General features: G+C 44.2%; 1 protein-coding gene across 5 annotated transcripts in view; it reads left to right on the forward strand.

Moving 5' to 3' along the window:
* LYN (LYN proto-oncogene, Src family tyrosine kinase) overlaps positions 1–16,977 on the forward strand; it is a 332,543-nt gene extending 315,566 nt beyond the window's left edge. For all 5 annotated transcript variants that reach the window (XM_086965758.1, XM_086965761.1, XM_086965759.1 and 2 more), the window contains exons 12-13: positions 2,169–2,300; positions 15,763–16,977. In XM_086965758.1, coding sequence (XP_086821884.1) covers positions 2,169–2,300; positions 15,763–15,965 — 335 coding nt within the window. In that variant the 3' untranslated portion in view covers positions 15,966–16,977. The remainder of the gene's footprint in view (positions 1–2,168; positions 2,301–15,762) is intronic.
* Positions 16,978–18,769: the final 1,792 nt, after the last annotated feature.

The following is an 18,769-nucleotide window of genomic DNA, read 5'->3' on the forward strand; positions in this document are numbered from 1 at the left end:
GTCTATTGTGGTAGAATAATATCCCTAGAATGCAATGCAGGTGGTGGCCCAGTGCCCTTCAGATATTGTGTAGTCAATGGGTTGAGTGTTACTTGGGTTGCAGTGTGATGGGCAAATATCTCTAGTGTGCCTTCAGGGGTGTGGCGTTATTGTTCCTAGGCTGTACAGTGAAGTGGGATAATGCATCTAGTGTGATGTAGGAGTGTCCCTAGGCAGGAGTGCAGTGCAGTGTAGTGTCCCCGAGAAGCTGTGTGGTAGTTGGTATGCCTTAGATCCTATGTAGTGTCCCTAATGGGAAGTCTTTCTGTGATGCATTGCAAGGTTTTGGATTACTGTCATTTGAATTAAATGTGTTTGGTAGGCATAAGTATGTTGTAGAACATTGTGTCAGGGTGGTTTCCCCAATAATGCATTGCAATTGAGTCAAAGCAGGAAGCCAGTTGTTCGTTATTTTGTTTGAAAGACGGTTTGGGGGGGACCGAGGGAGGAGTGGTGGAGATAGGAAACAGGACACCAAGTGTCACATGGGGCTGAAGCAGGCAAGGCGAGGCTGTGCAAAGGGGATGTTTTTCACCCTGGAGTTCAAAGTGACATCATAGAAAACCTGGAGGATCACTCTTGTTGTCTATTCCATGTTACTCAGAACCCCTTAGTGAAAATCACACCCATTGTTCATTGTTACCCGTCTGTAATTCTGTTATTTCCACCAACGAGGAGTCATGCATAGCATCGCTGACAATGATAGTAAAGTTCGAGCTTTCCATGATATCATTTTGAGAACTGCGGTGGAAAACCTACTAATCCAGTTTACGGTACTGTTCGAGATTAATAAAAAGCACTGCAAATGGAGATTGTTTCTATTCCTTCATAAGCTAATGCTTTATTAAGTAAAAAAAATAGCAAATATATTCCCCAAAGTTATGAGTAGACATAGAGAAATAAGAATGTATAAAGCTGGGGATTCCCACTTGAACACAATAGTGATCATTCTTATATTCAAATGCAAAAATAACAATTTATTGACGGAACACTAATCTGTGTCAAACATTCACCTGCAGTACAGAGATCTGGTCCTAAATCCATCCTTTTTTGGTCACCTTGCCATTCCAGTTTAGACCCATCCATATGCAAATCAGTCTTGACCCTGCTTCCCATGGGAACAGTCCAGCCCAAACTGCCTGGCCAGATCCACCCTTGACCGGAAACAAGCATCCTTGAGCCGGTTTTGGGGCATCACCTCTAATCAGCCAGGCTAGCTTGACTCCAGTGGCATAGAGAGCACGGGACACACGTCTGAGCATACCCATCCCACTGGGGTAGCAAAGGCAAAAAGAACAATTGATGGACGGAACGCTGAACAATGTCAAAAATTCACCCCAGTACTTATTTGCAGTCAGTGCTGCTTCTGATTGGATAATAGCTCTGACGTGCACTCTTAGATACATTTAAGCCTCACAGAATTGTGCACATGTACATTCTAGTCCACCTTCTGTCCCTGAGAAAGCGAGTGAATTTGATTTTCATATGGACATTGTAACAGAACAATGATACATCAACAATTCCCAACATTTCCTCAGTCATTTGCCCCAGATTGAGCTGAAGTGCTTGGCAAATGGTTAATTTTGAAAAATTAGATGCACCAATCTATTGATTTATCGTACTGCGTGGCAAATGCAGGCGGCTGCTGCTGAACCGTGGACAATCTTAGATTTAAAGGCCAAAGATAGCTACAGGTACAGTACATATAATCAATGGTAAGCCGTTTTATCCCATATTTTCTTTAACAGAAACATCTTGTTTTGGTCATTGATGGTTCCCGGCAGTCCTTTCCCTAAAGTATATTTTTGGGACATCCTAGCCCTTTTAATCCAAACACATCTTACATTTCTTTTGCAGTGCTATACGTCTTATGTTTTGCTGTGGTCTACCATGCTCGGGCAGTATGTGCATTATGCGAGGTGGACCATTCTTGCTCAAAATGTCCCATGAGAAGAACTCTTACTTTCCAGTAGTAATTTGGTGCAGCATAATATTCCACCACATATCAGAGGGTTCTTCTGACTTAGTCTCGTTTAGGGCTTCTCTTAAGTGATTGTAAATTTCAACGTCATGGATGTACAGATTTTCTTACTTTGCCTAACACTTTTTTTTTAAATGATTTGTTATAGGCGCCAAATTTCCAATCAAGTGGACAGCTCCGGAGGCCATCAACTTTGGCTCTTTTACCATCAAGTCTGACGTATGGTCCTTTGGAGTCCTACTGTATGAAATAAATACCTATGGAAAGATCCCCTATCCAGGTAAGGCGAACTGATTAAATTTGTGTTGCATAAAACACGTTTTTACACTCAAAGGTAATATAGTTTCTTATTTACTCTCTTTCCCTCCTTCTGTGGCTCAAATATGTTCCGGGTTATTTATGCGTTCGAAGTGGCTATTTTGTTGAGAACTGAAGGTGTTCACATTTTGTCCTGTCAAGGACTCGTGTTGTCAAAAGTGTTATTTTACTTGTTCAACCTTAAGGTTTATCCCTGCTTTGAGAATATGTGAGCAAGGTTTACTGAGTGGGGCTCAGGAACGCCATGATTTGTTTGCACCTTTAACAGTAAAGGATTCGTCATTACAAGGTCACCTAATTTCGGCGTGGTAACTCCTCCCTTCTACCCTGAAGTTACAATACTTGCGGTTACCACTAATTCCGGTTGGGTGGGTGGGGAGGAGTTAATGGAGGATTATGAGGTAAACTCTCAGTTATCGCGGACCCTGTAATTTCAACTGGGCTGGCAAATCATACTATTGGCCCATTCTGAATTTAAGGGTAACTTATAGTGAGGTTGTTAGAGGGGATACCCTTGATAATGGTTTTAGAAGAGTAAACTGAATACTGTTATTTGCTAGTTAATTAACAATTGACTAACACAAGCCATATGACTTGGAAAAAAGAGTAACAAACACTTGAAAATAAAAAAGGAGAGTCGAGGAACAAAATGCATAACATGCACCAAAAAAAGTGAATAAATTCTGAGGAAAAATAAAAAATAAAAAAAATAAACAAAAATGTGCAATATAGAAAGATTAAGAACTTCTTCTCCTGTGAGAGAAGCTACAGTGAGTCTTTCCAGTTTAGTTATTGTGGTAAGTCTCAAGGTCACTGTGAAAAAGAGTAATTAAAGCAATGCTTTCATATATGTCCACATTAATATAAAAAAAGGTGTGACGTGGCCGGAGGAAGGTGAAGCCTACTGCAGATACCAAAGAAATCAATTTATTTATTTCTAGTATTTATAGAGCGCGACATTCATCCCATGGGATATCAAGGCACTAAAAAGAAAAAGGGACTGCTGAGATTGTGCGGGGGGGGAGTTAGTTTATCTTTGTATAAAACCTATGTAAACTCCCATGAATATAAGCAGTACTTACCCTACCTAGACTATACCCTTATACATGGTGCAAGACGCGCAATCATGATGCTGCGTCTAGGAATCCTTCCTGTATTAACTCTTACTTCTACTTGGAGATCAGAAAAGACAGCTTCATGTACCTTTTGTCAGGGGGGCAACCAGAATTTGGAACATCTTCTTTTTTATATGTCCTAATACAGAAATTGTGAAGGCAAGGTCATTATGTCTTACACCCATTTACCGATCATGTAGGATCGTAAACTCAAAAGATTTTTTATTAATTTGTAAAAACCCCCCAAACGAATATGTTTGTTATAAAATTTTTAAGTTTTTGCAAATTTCACTGAAAATGTACTAAATGTGAATGTAAAATGTATATTTTATTTTTGTGGTCCTCAATTGAGTACCGTAACAAAATAAACTTTTGACTTGAGTTAGTTTTTGGGGAAAAGGTGGGTTTTGAGTTTTTGCCGGAATTGGAGGAGGTTTGCAGTGTGTCTCAGATCCATAGGTAATTCATTCCATCGTTTGGCCGCCAGGTGAGAAAAGGCTCGTCCACCTGTCCTTGTTTTGTAGATGCGCTTGGGTTTTGCTAGGGCTGAGTTATTGGATCTTAAGTTCCTGTTTGGAATATAGAACTCAATTTTCCCTTGCAGGATTGTAGGGCCTGTTTTGTGGAGGGCTTTGTGCGCGTGACAAAGTAGTTTGAATGTGGCACGCTGGCGCATTGGCAGCCAGTGGAGTTGTTTTAGGCATGCTGATGCCGAATCTCGTTTGCCTTTGTTGCATACCAGTTTGGCTGCCTGGTTTTGCAGGACCTGTAGGCGGGAGAACAGTTGCTCGTTCATTCCTTCGAATAGGGCATTGCCATAATCCAGGCGGCTGACTAGGAGGGCCTGGGTAATCGTACGTCGGCAGTCAAGTGAGATCCAAGTGAAGATTTTGGCTAGGAGTTTCAGGATTGCAAATCCTTTACCCCAAAGTATGCGTACATGATCTTTCATGGATAGTGCGTCATCCATCATAATGCCAAGGTTTCTGGCGTATTGTTTCGGGGTGGGGGCTGTTCCCAGTGACGGTGGCCACCACGTATTGTTCCACGATAGTTTGGCTCCTCCGAACAGTAGTATTTCGGATTTTCCGGCATTGAGCTTAAGGCAGTGGTTGCGCATTCAATCTGCCATTTCGGAGAGGCAGCTGTGGAGTTTGTTTTTGGTTGTTTCCGGTCTTTCCGATCTTTCGTCCATGGTCACCATCAGCTGTCAATGTCAATGTGAATGTCTTCTAGCCATGTTGTGTAGCAGTCCATTTGTTGTTCAGCATGAAAGAAAGTCACAGAAAAAGGCCCTATGACGCGGCCAGGAGAAGAATGCAGCAGCAATCGCCAAAACTACACAAAATGAAAAATGCCATAGGCTAGCTCAATTAAGTGGCTTAGATAAAAATATTTCAAACAGACCTATACAGAAACTAATTGCATCCTTGATGGGGGTAAAAAAAAACAGCCTGAAGCTACTGCTACCATCCAATAGTACTCATACTTGCTAATATCTCGTCATGGCATTTATTAGACATGTAAGGAAACAACTGTTGACTGCTCAGCATGGATACTGTAATGAAAGTGCCTGTGTTTTGTACCAGGGTTATCTGAGAGGTAGGAGTCATATTTTTGTGGTTATCTTAGAGATAACATCTAAAAGTACCGGCACTTTACATCTGAGCCTTATCCAAATAATGGGACAGCAGGGGGACACTTCAGCAGTGCTGCTGAGGTGTTGAAGAGACCGCCACGGACTGTTCATTTTCAGCAGGACTGTCAAACGCATAGTGGAATAGTGCAGCCATTATTAAGTACGACTGTTCCGCTAGATACACAAGCAAAAAGAAAGGTGATAGACAAAATGCTGAACAAATCAAACATTCACCCAGTGACACACAGGGCAGACCTGACACGTTGTTTTCATTTCCTGTTGTCATTTACCCCCCCCCCCCTCCCCCCCCCCCCCCTCCCCCCCCCCCAATTCTGTGTCTCATTTGGTTGTTAACTCCAAAATGGCTCGAGGAAGCCAGCCTGTCACATCACATAAATACAGGGCAATGTTTAGACTTGCGAGTGTCTGCGCTTAAGAATCATGTGATGTGGCAGAGATGCCAGTGATATGAGGCACAGTGTTCTGGGCAGACAACATCACAAAGTGCACTTTGGAGTCCCAGATGAGAGGATAACGGTGCCATGAGGGAGGACATAGATCTACACCGCACATCCAAGGGGTGCAGCTGTGACTGCAGTCAGGGCTGAGTGGGGGCAAAAGAGTCAGAAGGGGGTTTCGTTTAAACAAACCAAAGTGGAGGGACTAGATTTGTGGGGTATATGAGTCTGCGCGGACCTCATTCCCTCATGAGTCATACTGCAGCACACAGGCTGGAGGGGAATTTAAGTGGAGGGACCCCTGGATGGTAGGTGGTCCTCACTCATGCAGCAGCTGCCACTATAATCAAATATTCTTTCTTCCTTGTGCTCAGAAGGCCCTTCCTTGCATCCCTCTGCCAGTAAAGTAGGGATGGAAAGAAGCGACAGGAATGGGGTGGTTGGGAGGGGGAAGAAGCAGGAAAGAAGCAATAGGGATGAGGTAGATGGGAGAGGGAAAAAGCGATGAGAATGGGGGCAGGTGGGATGGGACAGAGCAAGTGACATCCCTCTGCCAGTAAAGATGCACAAGAGGAGGAGTGTCCTCTGTTTGCCTAGCTCAGTTTCTTCTATTTTCACCACTCTTATACTTTTCTCAACATTTGTCTGGAGTGTGTGGGAGGGAGAAATGAAGTGACAGGGATGGAGGCAGGTGAGCGGGGGAAAGAGGCAACAGTTATGTGGGTGGGTTGGAGGGGAGAAGATGTTACAGGGATGGGAGCGTATGGAGCAAGCGAAAACACAAGCACTCATATGGAGTGCTTAAACCCAAATAAAAAAGTAGCTCCAAAAACAGGGCAGTAGATGAACACAAGTACTTGGTCCATGCTCTAAGGGAGGGCCAAATACAAAAAGAGGCATGGCACATGCATGCCATGGAAAACAAGAACAAAGGATAGGAGAGCGACGTTGAAGTGAACAAATGGTAAGCTTATAGGTGGGCTGTAGCCGACTGAATGAAAACCACACAAAAAGGTGATGGAAGCTGCTTGCAATACGTCTAACCACTGGCAATAGCTCAGGGTAGCACTCCAACTCATCATTCTTTTGCTCACCATCTCACCTCAGTTTGGACCCAGCCATATGTATATAAGTCTTGACCCAGCCTGATATGCCAAGCCAGGTCCTCAATGAACCGGAACATAGACTTCCTGACTCTCAGAGGGCCTGTGCTCGATTCTTCCCCTGCCCCGCCCCGGTCCGACACGGCAACCAGTGCCGATTGAGCGGAGGGCGGGACAGGAAGAGCCAGTGACCCCACCCAGACTATCGCGCTGTTAGCGCTCTAGCTGATTGCATCAGGCAGGGCATTTAAGCCCTCTCGTCGCCCAAGCGCGCAGCGGTTGCGCGCAGGGGGCGCCTTAGAAGCGCCTGAGACGAGCCAGAGAGGAGCCCGTCTGTGCCCGTCCGTGACCGAACGGGGCCAGGGGCCATGCCCCCTGTTCCCGCGGCACCCCCCGCTAGCGGATCTGACAGACTCAGGTACACTTCCAATGACCTACGTAATTTGTGGCACCCGCCGCCGAAAGGTTGCGCACAGGACCCCGGCCCATGTCCCGGGGGCCCGTTTTCATGTAAGCATTGCCGCTACCAGTCATACCCATGCCCTCCCCTTTCAGGCACACTGACCCCTGAGGACTCTAGCCCCAGGCCCCCTAGGGGCAACAGCATACTTTGTAATATAAGATCCCTCCCGAAGCATCACTCGGAGGTTTGGGACCTAATCCACTCGACCCGCCCTGATTACTGCTTCTGTACGGAGACCTGGCTCAAACCCCATCTGGTCCCTGCTATCACCTTGGGGATCCCTTTGGGGTACAAGATTCTTAGGCTCGACCGCCCCGTCAAAACCGGCGGCGGGGGTCGCTGTAATTTATAAAGACACTCTCACTGTTACCTTTCTCGACCAATGCTGTACTAGGGACATTGAAATCCTGGTTTTCAAGATTGGTTCCTCTTCACAAGCTTGCTGGAAGGGAGCACTGGTGTACCGTCCCCCTGGCCCCTGTGCCGAGGTTTCGACCCTCCTTCTGGAAACACTAGCTCCTCATATCAGCATAGGGACTAATTTTATACTCCTTGGAGATTTCAATGTCCACAGTGAACTGTTTGACAATACAGAAGCGCGCAACCTGCTGGCTGATCTATCTGTACTAGGTTTTAAACAGTGCAACCGAGGTCCGACCCATCGGGCCGGTCACACCCTCGACTTAATCCTGTCCAACTCGCACTCCCTAACTTGTTATCCTCCAACGCAGGTGGAATGGACCGACCACTTTGTAATCAACTTCTCCCTCCATACCCTTATCAAAGAACGCCCCCAACCTGCTCCCCTCCCGTTATGGCGCAGGCAGTGGTATAAGGTGTCCGCTGACACTTTTAAAACTACTTTCGTACCTCCCGACTTTCTCCCCTCTGACTCCACCAGTTCGGCCCTGTCTAAATACAATTATGCCTTGATCACGGCGGTCAACCTAATTGCCCCTTTAAGACGCTGTAACCGGCGTTCTGACCGCAGGCAGGAACCATGGTACTCGGACCTACTGCGTGCGGAGAAAAAGGCCTGCAGGAAGTTGGAGAAATCCTGGAGAATCTCACGCAGTACGGCCGATAAAGACCGCTATGGCTCAGCCATGAGACTCTATCATAAAAACATCAGAGCTGCCCGTAAATCCCACATTGTCTCCCAACTGTCTGAGGCTGGCAATGACTCTAAACTACTGTACCAGGTTCTCTGCACATTCACCAAGCCCGTCGCCTGTGACAGTCCAGAAATGCTGACCCAAAAACTGTGTGAGGACACTGCTGGGTTTTTTGCCGATAAAATTGATTCTATTTATCGAAACATTTCCCAAGCAAGCCCACCTATTGAGGAAATGGTCCCCTCTTCCAGCCTCCAGCCCGGAATAGTCGTCGCTGTTTCCGCTGTGCTGTCCTCTATCCCCGAGATTAGCTTGGACCAAGTCAACTCCCTGATTGGGACTATTAAATCAGGCAGCCCAGTGGACCCAGTACCTGCCCGTGTCATGCACCTCATTGGGAGTGTCCTCAGTCCCTCCATTCAGACGGTGATCAATAGCTCCCTCTCCGAGGGACTGGTCCCCCGGGAGTGGAAAGAGGCCATGGTCAAGCCTATCAGGAAAAACACCTCCATCCCCTGGTCAGATATGACTAATCTGAGGCCAATCTCCCTCTTGCCGTTCATCAGCAAATTGATGGAGAAGCATGTGAATCACCACCTTTCCAGCTTCATTGAGCAGACCGGCAGTCTGGACCACTCTCAGTCGGGGTTCAGGCCTAGGTATAGCACCGAGACGGCTCTTCTTTCCGTCACGGATGCTATACGCTTGTCCCTGGACAGAGGGATGTCAGTGGTGTTGGTGCTGCTGGACTTGTCCGCAGCATTCGACACCATATCCCACGCCATCCTCCTTACCAGATTAAAGGAGATTGGTATTGATAGATCTGCCTTGGCGTGGTTCACCAGCTTTCTCTCAGAGCGTACCCAGAAGGTGAATATGGGCTCCTTCAGCTCCCCCTCGGCCAGCATCACCAGAGGAGTCCCGCAGGGCTCCTGTCTCAGCCCTACGTTGTTTAACGTATATGTCTCCTCTTTGGCTAACATTATGAGGTCTTTCGGGTTTATGCCCATCTCTTACGCTGACGACACGCAGCTGCTGTTCACTTTTAAAAACTTCACCCCGGAGTTAAGACAAGCTTTCTCCAACGGCATGACTGCGATCGCCAGCTGGATGGCCAAGAACTTTCTCCAGTGTAATGTGGGAAAGTCTGAGGTCATGCTATTCGGAGAGGCAAAAATCCTGTGGACCCCTGACTGGTGGCCCTCCAGTCTGGGTCAGGCCCCTTCCCCGAAACAGGTGGTGAAAAACCTGGGGGTCCGTCTAGATCATGACCTCACCCTTGCCCATCATGCCAGCACCACGGCGGGATCCTGCTTCCACATCATTAGCCTCCTTCGGAAGGTGTTCCCCCTTCTACCAGACAATACAAGAAAGACCTTGGTCCAGGCCCTCGTTCTGAGCCGCCTGGACTATTGTAATGGCCTATTCTTAGCAGCCAATGAAGGAGTGCTTAATAAACTTCAGGTGGTTCAGAACACTGCGGCCCGCCTGGTGACCAATGCCCCCCCTAGAACTCCATCCTTGCCCCTCCTCAAGGCCCTCCACTGGCTTCCCATCCGGAAACGGGTGGAATTCAAGATTTGCTGTGTGGTGCACAAGAGTCTCCACAACCTCGGTCCACACTATCTGGCCGAGAAATTTGTATACCACCGCCCTTCCCGCAATCTTAGGTCCAGCAATCAGCTATTACTTCAGGTTCCTAGACATAACAAGACTAGACAGGTAGGTCGCGCCCTTTCCATTATGGGCCCGCGTCTGTGGAACAGTCTTCCCCTTTCCCTCAGAGAGTACCCGAGTCATCTAGCTTTCAGGAAATGCCTAAAGACAACTCTATTCTAGTTGGAGCGCTGCCCGACCTGTTTCTTCACAGCACCGCGCGGAGATACACCTTCGGGTGTGATGCCGGCGCGTTACAAGCCCATAAATAAATAAAATAAATAAATAGGCAACCCAGGACTGGTTTCACCCTAATTATGTGCTCATCAGCCCAGAACAGCTTGGTTCCAGTGATACAGGGAAAATGGGACCCACATCTGGCCATACCCATGACACTTAGGGTAGTACATGAAACACACAAACTGGGTCAAAACTGAGGTGGCATGGTCAGCAAAAGAATGATGAGTTGGAGTGCTACCCTGAGTACCCCAGCATAGGTCATGCATAGTTTAGAATATTGAAACAAGTTTTAATTAAATGTAATTTAATACATTTCTTATCAAACATTCATCAGTCAGCATCAATCATGTCATTTTATTTATGGTGCTTATGTGATGCAGAGCAGCTTCGAGGGGCATTTGGAGTGCACTATAGCTATTATTAAGCAAAGTACAGTATCGGCAAAAGGGAGCATGACTCAAATCCTAAGAATAACATACATTTACGGAGTTCAATCTAAAATAGGTTTGGGCAGTGTGATGACTGGGGACGGGGTGGCGGGTTTTGTTCTGACTTGGTGGTTGAATGCTACTGATCATGTGGGACCATGCATCAAGCTAATTACCAGTCGCAAAGGGGCCGATTCTGTGAATCGGCCCCTTTGCGACCAGTAATTAGCCATGTGGGATGCATCAAGCCCAAACCCCAATTGCAAAATAGGTAATCGCAAAATTAGCAATTTCCAATTTTGCAAACGCATTTAAGGAATCGAAATTTGCGTTCCCTCAAATGCAATGCAAGAAGCAATCTGAGATTGCGACTTTGCATTAAGGATTTGCAAATTACCGAGATTTTCAAGGGGATGGTAATTTGAGATTCCGTTGAAAAATGCGAAAACATGCATTTTTCAAAGTGCCATGTGGCACACCCACATGCCCCTAGGGCATGTATTTGCGCCACATGTGCACACTCCCCTGTTTTGGGGGTGCATCAGGGTGGACCTTTGGCCCCCTATTACCCTTCAAATTGCATTCTCAATTTGCTAGTACCTATTTGGTACTACCAAATTGCGAATGCCTTCCCATTCATTCCTCTGGGCCTCTAGGCCCATAAGAATGAATAGGAAGGCATTCTTTAATAGAGAATCGCAATTTGCAATTCGCTATTAAGGAATATGTAGGAATTGCAATTTTTTGGGGCGAAACCTACATGCATAGGTTGTGGCAACTCCCTAATAGCAATTCCTTAATAATCGCTACTAAGGATTCGCAATTCCCTACTTTGATGCATGTGGGCCATAGTCTTTTTTTAAAACTTGGGGCCACTTTATGTGGAGTAAACTGAAGTGTCAATTGGACAGCGAGAGAGAGTTAATCGTTTTTTGAGAAGGCTGCAATTGCACTCTTTTCTACACCCGCATAAAGCAGTGGTAGCCGTACAAGAAGCACTCTATTTTCAGAGGATGGGTTCCTATACTGATTAAGCTAACCTCCGTGTCTTTACTTTGCTACACTTCTGAATCTCAGGTTTTGCCAGGTTTACACTGGTTATGCAAGCTCAGCAAAAATCAAGAATTTCCCTGCAGGTGCTGAGGACTCTGAAGACGATGGAACATGTCCAAAAAGGCTCACAGGTTGTAGGGGGTGCTATTGTAGTTTGACCAAGATGGTTGGGACTTAGACCTATTTGTGCTAGCCTTTAAGTAGTTGGTCAAGTACTTGGAATACTGTACAAACTTGAAACTTTACTTTAGACAGATAATGTTTGACCATGTGCAGAAGCCTGACATGGTTTCATGCTGTTGGAAATGTCAATATCTTTGCTAATGGCTACAGCGGTTCCAAACAGGAATGCAGGGGGCAGAACGTAGCTGAGTGCCATGGCTGTGCCGCGTAGCATTTCAGGTGCGACTCCTTTCATTCACTCTTTAGTCACTGTCTGCAGGGATCTAATGAGGCACAGGTCAGAGGATGCAAGAGGTTTGACCAACTTTGGACTCCTGTATAACGAAGCCGAAATGCTCTCCTTGTAAGCTGAGGCCCCAGCCAACATCCGAGATGGTAGACTAGGGAAGCAGTAGCAACGCCAACACAGTGAGTGAGAGGGAAGTGTAGGCATTCCCTTAGTGCCGACAATATGCTGTACACCTTTCCAGGCAGAGCAGCCCCCTCCCGACCCCACCCAAATTAATACATTTAGCTTTCAGGTTTTTCAGTATTTTTTTTTTATTTGTGAAGAATATTATGGTTACTTTAGGGGGTGCTTTTGGATTTCCAGTCGACTATTCTAGAATCATCCATAGCGTGGAGCGCAGTCTATTTTAAGATAATTTAAACTTCTTTCTTTGCTGCCATGTACTGCCTACTGTGCATTTAAATGACTCTGGTACCCTGTTTCAAACATAGCACAGTTTAAGAAAAATGCTTCATGCTTGGCGTAATTGCCACATTAAACCAACCTCTCTTGAAAGATGCGCCTGCAAGGAAAACGTTTGATCCTTTTGTTTTATAATTGTAGAATTGTAAAAGATTACCCAGTGGAATGAATAGAAGAGATGCAAGTAGGTAATGAGGAAATGGATCAAAGATAGTGCTCAGATTGCAAACAGTGCTGGAGAGTAGCAGGGAAGCAGGCCAAAATGGGTCTGTAAATGGTAAGAAACCAGCATGAAAGAGCAAGCACGGGTGAAGAGGATCTCGGTTTGCAGGGTTGGTATGGAAAGAGTGAGATCTGGACTGAGGAGACCAGATTATAACTAGGACTATTCATTAAGGAATCCTAGGAAGTGAAGGAAGCAAACACCTGACAATCAGCAGCACTGAAGGGAAGAGAAGATTGAAGTACTATACCTCCCATAAATTGGAATCATAAAGTTGAGGCTATTGATATCAATCGGATTCTGAAGTCCTTAGAAAATGTTGATGAGGCATCCTTGGCAAAAGGGATTTGTCAGTTGTCACTATAATCAGGAATAGTCCAGACATCTTTAGACTTTCCAATAACTGCACTTGTACCAGCGTGTCAAGCCAGCAATCAAAATGATAGATTCTCATTAGCCACTGCAGTATTTTTACTGGACTCTGTCGCATATGGGATTGTGAAGTTTTGCACCCTTCAATTGAGGCTTCAGTCTTAGGGCCTAGGCGTTTATAGGAACTTTAAAGCTTGTGTAGCAAATTACCCAATTTTCTTTGAAACAAATTTGCAAGCCCATGCTTCTTTATCATTGAGGTTTCCTCTGGTTATCATCCCATAACCGATTTTAAAATGTTGTTTGGTACCTACCAGTAGGTGATCAACCATATGCAAGTCAGTACTGGGCCAGCCAAAAGGACTAGTTCATCCCCAATTTCTAGGATATATCCCTAGTAACAGATATGCAACCAACCCTAGCACTGGTGTAGCGAAACGTGTGCCCCCCCCTGCAACGTGAATAGAAAATGCCCCCCACGCTCTGTACCCTGGAGCCCTCAGGCCCACCCGTGCACAATGATGGAGGGGGGCCCTGGTGCTCGGGCTGCAAGAACTATTGTTACGCCAATGAACCCTAGGTCTCTGTCAAAAAAAGTCCTGATAAGTGATGTTTAACTAGAGTCCCTCAACATGAAAAGCTTAGGCTCCAAACCATAGCATGGTGTTGCGCTCAAAGCATATGGATATAGAGAAAAGAAAGTGCTAAAAGGATTTGCGTGTGTCAGTGCTTTGAAATCATATTATGAACTGCCACTGTCTAGTGCTTCATTAAAAGGATAAAGGTGAGAAAAGGCTGTCAGCTAACTACAGGCCCATCAGCCTAATTGACAGTGTCCAGAAAGTCTTTTGTCAAATGATGTTGGCAATGATTCATCAATGGGTGGATCTGTTACCACGTGCAAGGCTATGGCCAGTCTTGGAGGAGATGGGGATGCTTCCAAATATACTATCCCTGCTTATCAGACTGCATGAAAACAACTTCGCCCAGATTAGGTGGGGTTCACAGGAGCAAGTAACAGACAAGATTCCTGTATTAAAAGGTGTCCGGCAAGGTTGCATACTGACCCCTACCCTATTTTCGCTATATTTAATTGGGTTAGTTCACCATCTTTCGTTTTTAGAGGCCGATGCACCTTTTTAGCAAAAAGAAAGATACCATTATTATTTGCGGACGACACCCTCCTATTTTCTAAAACACCAAAATGGTTGCAAATATTGTTAGCCAGCTTCGATTATTTCTGCATCCAGCGTGGTCTAGTGATAAATACCCAGAAAACAAGGTTTATGCGGCTTAAACAGTCCAAGAACTTTAAAGGGATGCTATCCCTGGACGGTGATACATTAGAACAGGTGGATTAGTTCACTTAATTGGGCATTAAACTCGCTCCAATCTATCCTGGGGTTGGCATAAAACATAGACAGAAAATTGGAGTTATTTTAAAAGAACACTGGATCATATGCACCAGGCCGGTTGTACCCACCTTGAGAGTCTATGAAGCAAAAGCCTTCGGGCTGCCATTTATGGTGCTGAGCTATGGCGGTTAGGGGATTTCACAGACTTCACTAAATCGGAAAATGTATTTCTAAGAGAACTGGTCTCACTTCCAATCAGTACTCCCCAGCATCCCTTATTATTAGATTGGGCATGAAAAATGTATCACAGAAATCATCACTGTAACCTCTTTTATATTGGTGGTGGCTCTGGACTATTCCAGAATTGTGCCATTAGTCGGCTGCTTTTTTTAGGAACTAGTCAAGTTGGACAAAGCCAATAAAGTCCCTTGGCTGTCTTCGCTGAGCCGAATCTTGAAGGAAATCGGCCATGGTGACTTGGGCCTGTGTCCTGAGGTAGACCGGCTTCCTTCAAAAGATATACTGAGAAGGAATTATTGGTTACTCAGCAAGATGAGAGGGTGATGGGGGATGCAACACTGAGGTGTGACTTTTTAAATTTTAAGTCTACACTTACTTTGGAGTTGTAATCACTGTTCCTCTTGACAGGAAGCGCTTTCATCAGTTTAGAATGGGTACATTCCCCGTTAAAACGTGTATTCGAAAATGGAAAAGCTCATCTTGTGAAGAGTGTCCATGCTGCAAAGGTCACAAGGAATCTGTCCTACATGTGCAGTTCGTATGCCCAGCTTACACTTTGGTCCGATCCTTTTGGATTGCACCAGTGTGTAGGATGCTGGGCACCCCAAGCAGCACGATTGCCTTACGTATATGATGATCTGATACATCTTCATTGTTCGTATGTGCTATTGCAAAATGTTTGGGGCTGAAGTGGGCCAAAAGAAGGGCTATTATTGCTTCCAAAGGAGTCTAGTGATATCTAAATATCTATTGAACTCATTTAAAAAGATTTTAACAAATTGTTTTTATTGAGTTTTATTGTACGTATGAATTTTCTTGCATGGAATTTGTAGTTATTGATGTAATTATAATCCCGTTGTGAATAGCTGAGAATTGATTATTCCAATCACTTTGTATATTCAAGAATGATTTGTCTTATATTTTTTTATTGTATCTACTTAGGCCAAAAAAAAGGTATTTGAATTGAGTTGCTTCATTCATAGGGATAAAAAATGTACTTGAATACAATGGGTTAAGTGTAGCCATATTGACTAATTACCTGAGGGGTTGACCCATTGGTGATGCTCTTATGTTTTTGTCTTCTTGGTAGGCATGAGCAATGGTGAAGTGATGACTGCCCTTCAGCGGGGTTATCGGATTCCACGCATGGAAAACTGCCCAGAGGAGTTGTATGAAATCATGCAGTTGTGCTGGAAGGACAAGGCTGAAGAGAGGCCCACCTTTGATTATTTGCAGAGTGTGCTGGACGACTTCTACACAGCAACAGAAGGACAGTACCAACAGCAGCCTTAGGGCAAAGACATTCAGCAGAAAGTCACCACAGGTTGTGTCTGCAAACCGGACAGACAACTAACTTCCTAATCTTTGCTTCATGTACTTGAAGACTTTATGGATTGTGCTTTGTGGTAAACAAATTGCAAGCCATCCTAGCAATTAAAACTGCTTTTCTTCTGGCAATACCAGCTCTTCCATGAAAAATTATTTCTGCACTAGTGTTCCTGTCCAACTCTTTAATATGACCATAACAGGGTGAGGATAACAAACATTGGTCAGACTGTGAAGAGATCAAGTACGCCTACAGCATTGTTTAGGACATTATAAATTATCAACCTCCTTGTGAGCAAAGCCTTAAGTCCCAGCTGAACAGGTTGATAAGGAAGCCCTAAGCAGCCATGGCTACTATTGTAACCCACTTCAAGGCCAGAAGCAACTTGTCCACAAGAGAGGAGGCCCCTGCAGTGGAGAGTGTTTCACTAAATCCATATTGGATCTGCATCATCCAAAGCAGGAGCTCCCCCGTACTACCTGAGGCGGTCCACATTTCATCAGAGGATGGACTATCACTGAGGTTGCGGCATCAGAAGGTTGCACAGTGGGGACGTCCCTATATGTTCCAGAAGCTATAAACTGCATATTACTGCGGTAGAACAGCTGTTCCAGCATAGGGCCGATATCTGCTTGAGCAACTCAGACATGACATATGTGACGCTGTATTAAGTTTTTTTTTAAACCTCGACAAGTGCTGTTTCTACAATTCATATAAAATCTAAGATTAAATCCAGGCTTTCCTATAAGGTAGTGAACATAAGCATGTAGATGTGCACATATAAATTGATATTCCGACTTGGGAGAAATCAAAGAATGTTTCAATGGAGTCTATCTTTATTCTAAATGTTTTCTCTTTTAGTTCAACAGATTAAATGAGCCATTTTTGTATGACTTTTCTAAAATATTTTTAGACTATCACTTTTATTAGTTTCTGGCACCTTTCGCTGAGCAAAAAAATAAATAACGCATTTCACGACATTTCATGTCCGTAAATTTCTTTATATGGCTGTCGCAACAGTGATTTGGGCCCAAAATATCTCTAAATAGTAACTCCCTTCTGTTATGTAGGACATTTTATAAAGCATTGCTCAAGTTAATGCAAAATTATTTTTCTTGAGCTAAAGTAACTGCAAACAGCCTTTGAGTATTCTAAGCTGTGACAATATTTTCAAAGGTTAGACCCAATAATCATTGTTCATCTTTGAAATGAACCGTGGAAGGAGTCACACAGTGATTCATGATTGCAATGGGCGAGTATGTTTAATAACATGTATTATTACTATACACTGGTGGGAGGGAAGAAACTCCTAAGGTAGATGAGATTTCTTGCACCATCGGCCCAAAAAGAAACCGGACCTCTCTGTCTGCTGATGCATAGAGTACTCCAACATTTATTGGAGGATGTCTAACATTTTTAAACACAAATAACACCAATTGGTGGATCGAATGTATACACTGAAATGTGGTTTAATACTGTATTTTTAAAGGTTATGTCACCTTAATTTACAAACCAGTACACACTTATGATTTATGACGAATAAATGATCACTTGTCCCATTGTATTCTATTGTTTAGGCAAAAAGTACCAGTGATTCAAATATGAGTGTTCTATATGATTTTCTATTGTGGCTTTTAAGAAAAAAATCAGGTACAAAGGCATAATATTTATAGCCGTAGTTTCTATTCTGAAATTGGGTTTGTTTTAAAACATGTTGTAAATAAAGCAATAATACAAAAAATAATAATTATATGTCCCTTTGTTGTAGTAGCAAAAACATACTTGTGGTTGCCTGAGTATAACGAAAACAAGGTTTAAAAAAAATCTTCAGGGGTATGATTTAATTTGTATTCAGGTGTTGCTCACATATTAGTCCCAAAATTGATCCAATCACTGACTCGAAATCCAGTAGGTCCAAAAATTAATTTTGGGCCAAGAGAGTCGATATGTGTCAATCAGATATAAGGCAAAGTTAGAAAGCGGCACCATGAAACTACAGTAGAATTGGTGCAGGGTCTGGATTGGGTCACACTGGAACAAAAATACTTGGATCACAAAACTGGATGTGGAGTTTTAATTGTAAATATATAATAGTTATTTAAAGTGTTGTCTGGAGCAAAGGGAGGTGGAATATATCTCCTTGTCTGTGTTGCTTCTATGAGTCTTTCAAAAGAGTGTTGAAAGTTGGATCATTAGTAGGGGTATGTATGCACCTACCACTAGCAATAAGGTCCAGTCAAGGTCTCAATGCATTAGCCCCTGGCTGAACCCTTGGTAGCTGGCAGCGAGCAGGCAGGCTTGAGACAGGTATGTTAAGCATTTAAAAACAACAACACATAATAAGACAAAACATACAATAACAATCCCACACCAATTTATAAAAATAGGAAATATATCTTTAAAATGACACAAAAACAACACAAATCCAAGGTAGGGAACTGGCAATATGAATTTTTAAAGATTAAATACTTTCTAGTGCTTAAAAACATACAGTGCCTACTTGGGACATCTGGTCACGCTTACACAGGACAAAGTCAAAGTTTGAGTCCGACTGAGATGGAGCCCTGGTCCAATACACTAAGCAGGAGTCCCCAGAAAAATGTTACCTTTAGAATTAGAAACATTTTAGGAGGATTTTCTCTCAACATCGTGCGATCCCCTCCAGTAGGCTGATTTCTATAGGAAATCGTCGGATTGCTTCTCGGTGAGGCCCCAGCCAAATCCTGGAAGTCTGAAGCTCCGGAGCTTTCAGCAGGAAAGAACCTGAAAT

The sequence above is a fragment of the Lissotriton vulgaris genome, chromosome 4_1 (assembly GCF_964263255.1).
Source record: "Lissotriton vulgaris chromosome 4_1, aLisVul1.2, whole genome shotgun sequence".
Taxonomy (NCBI): Eukaryota; Metazoa; Chordata; class Amphibia; order Caudata; family Salamandridae; genus Lissotriton; species Lissotriton vulgaris.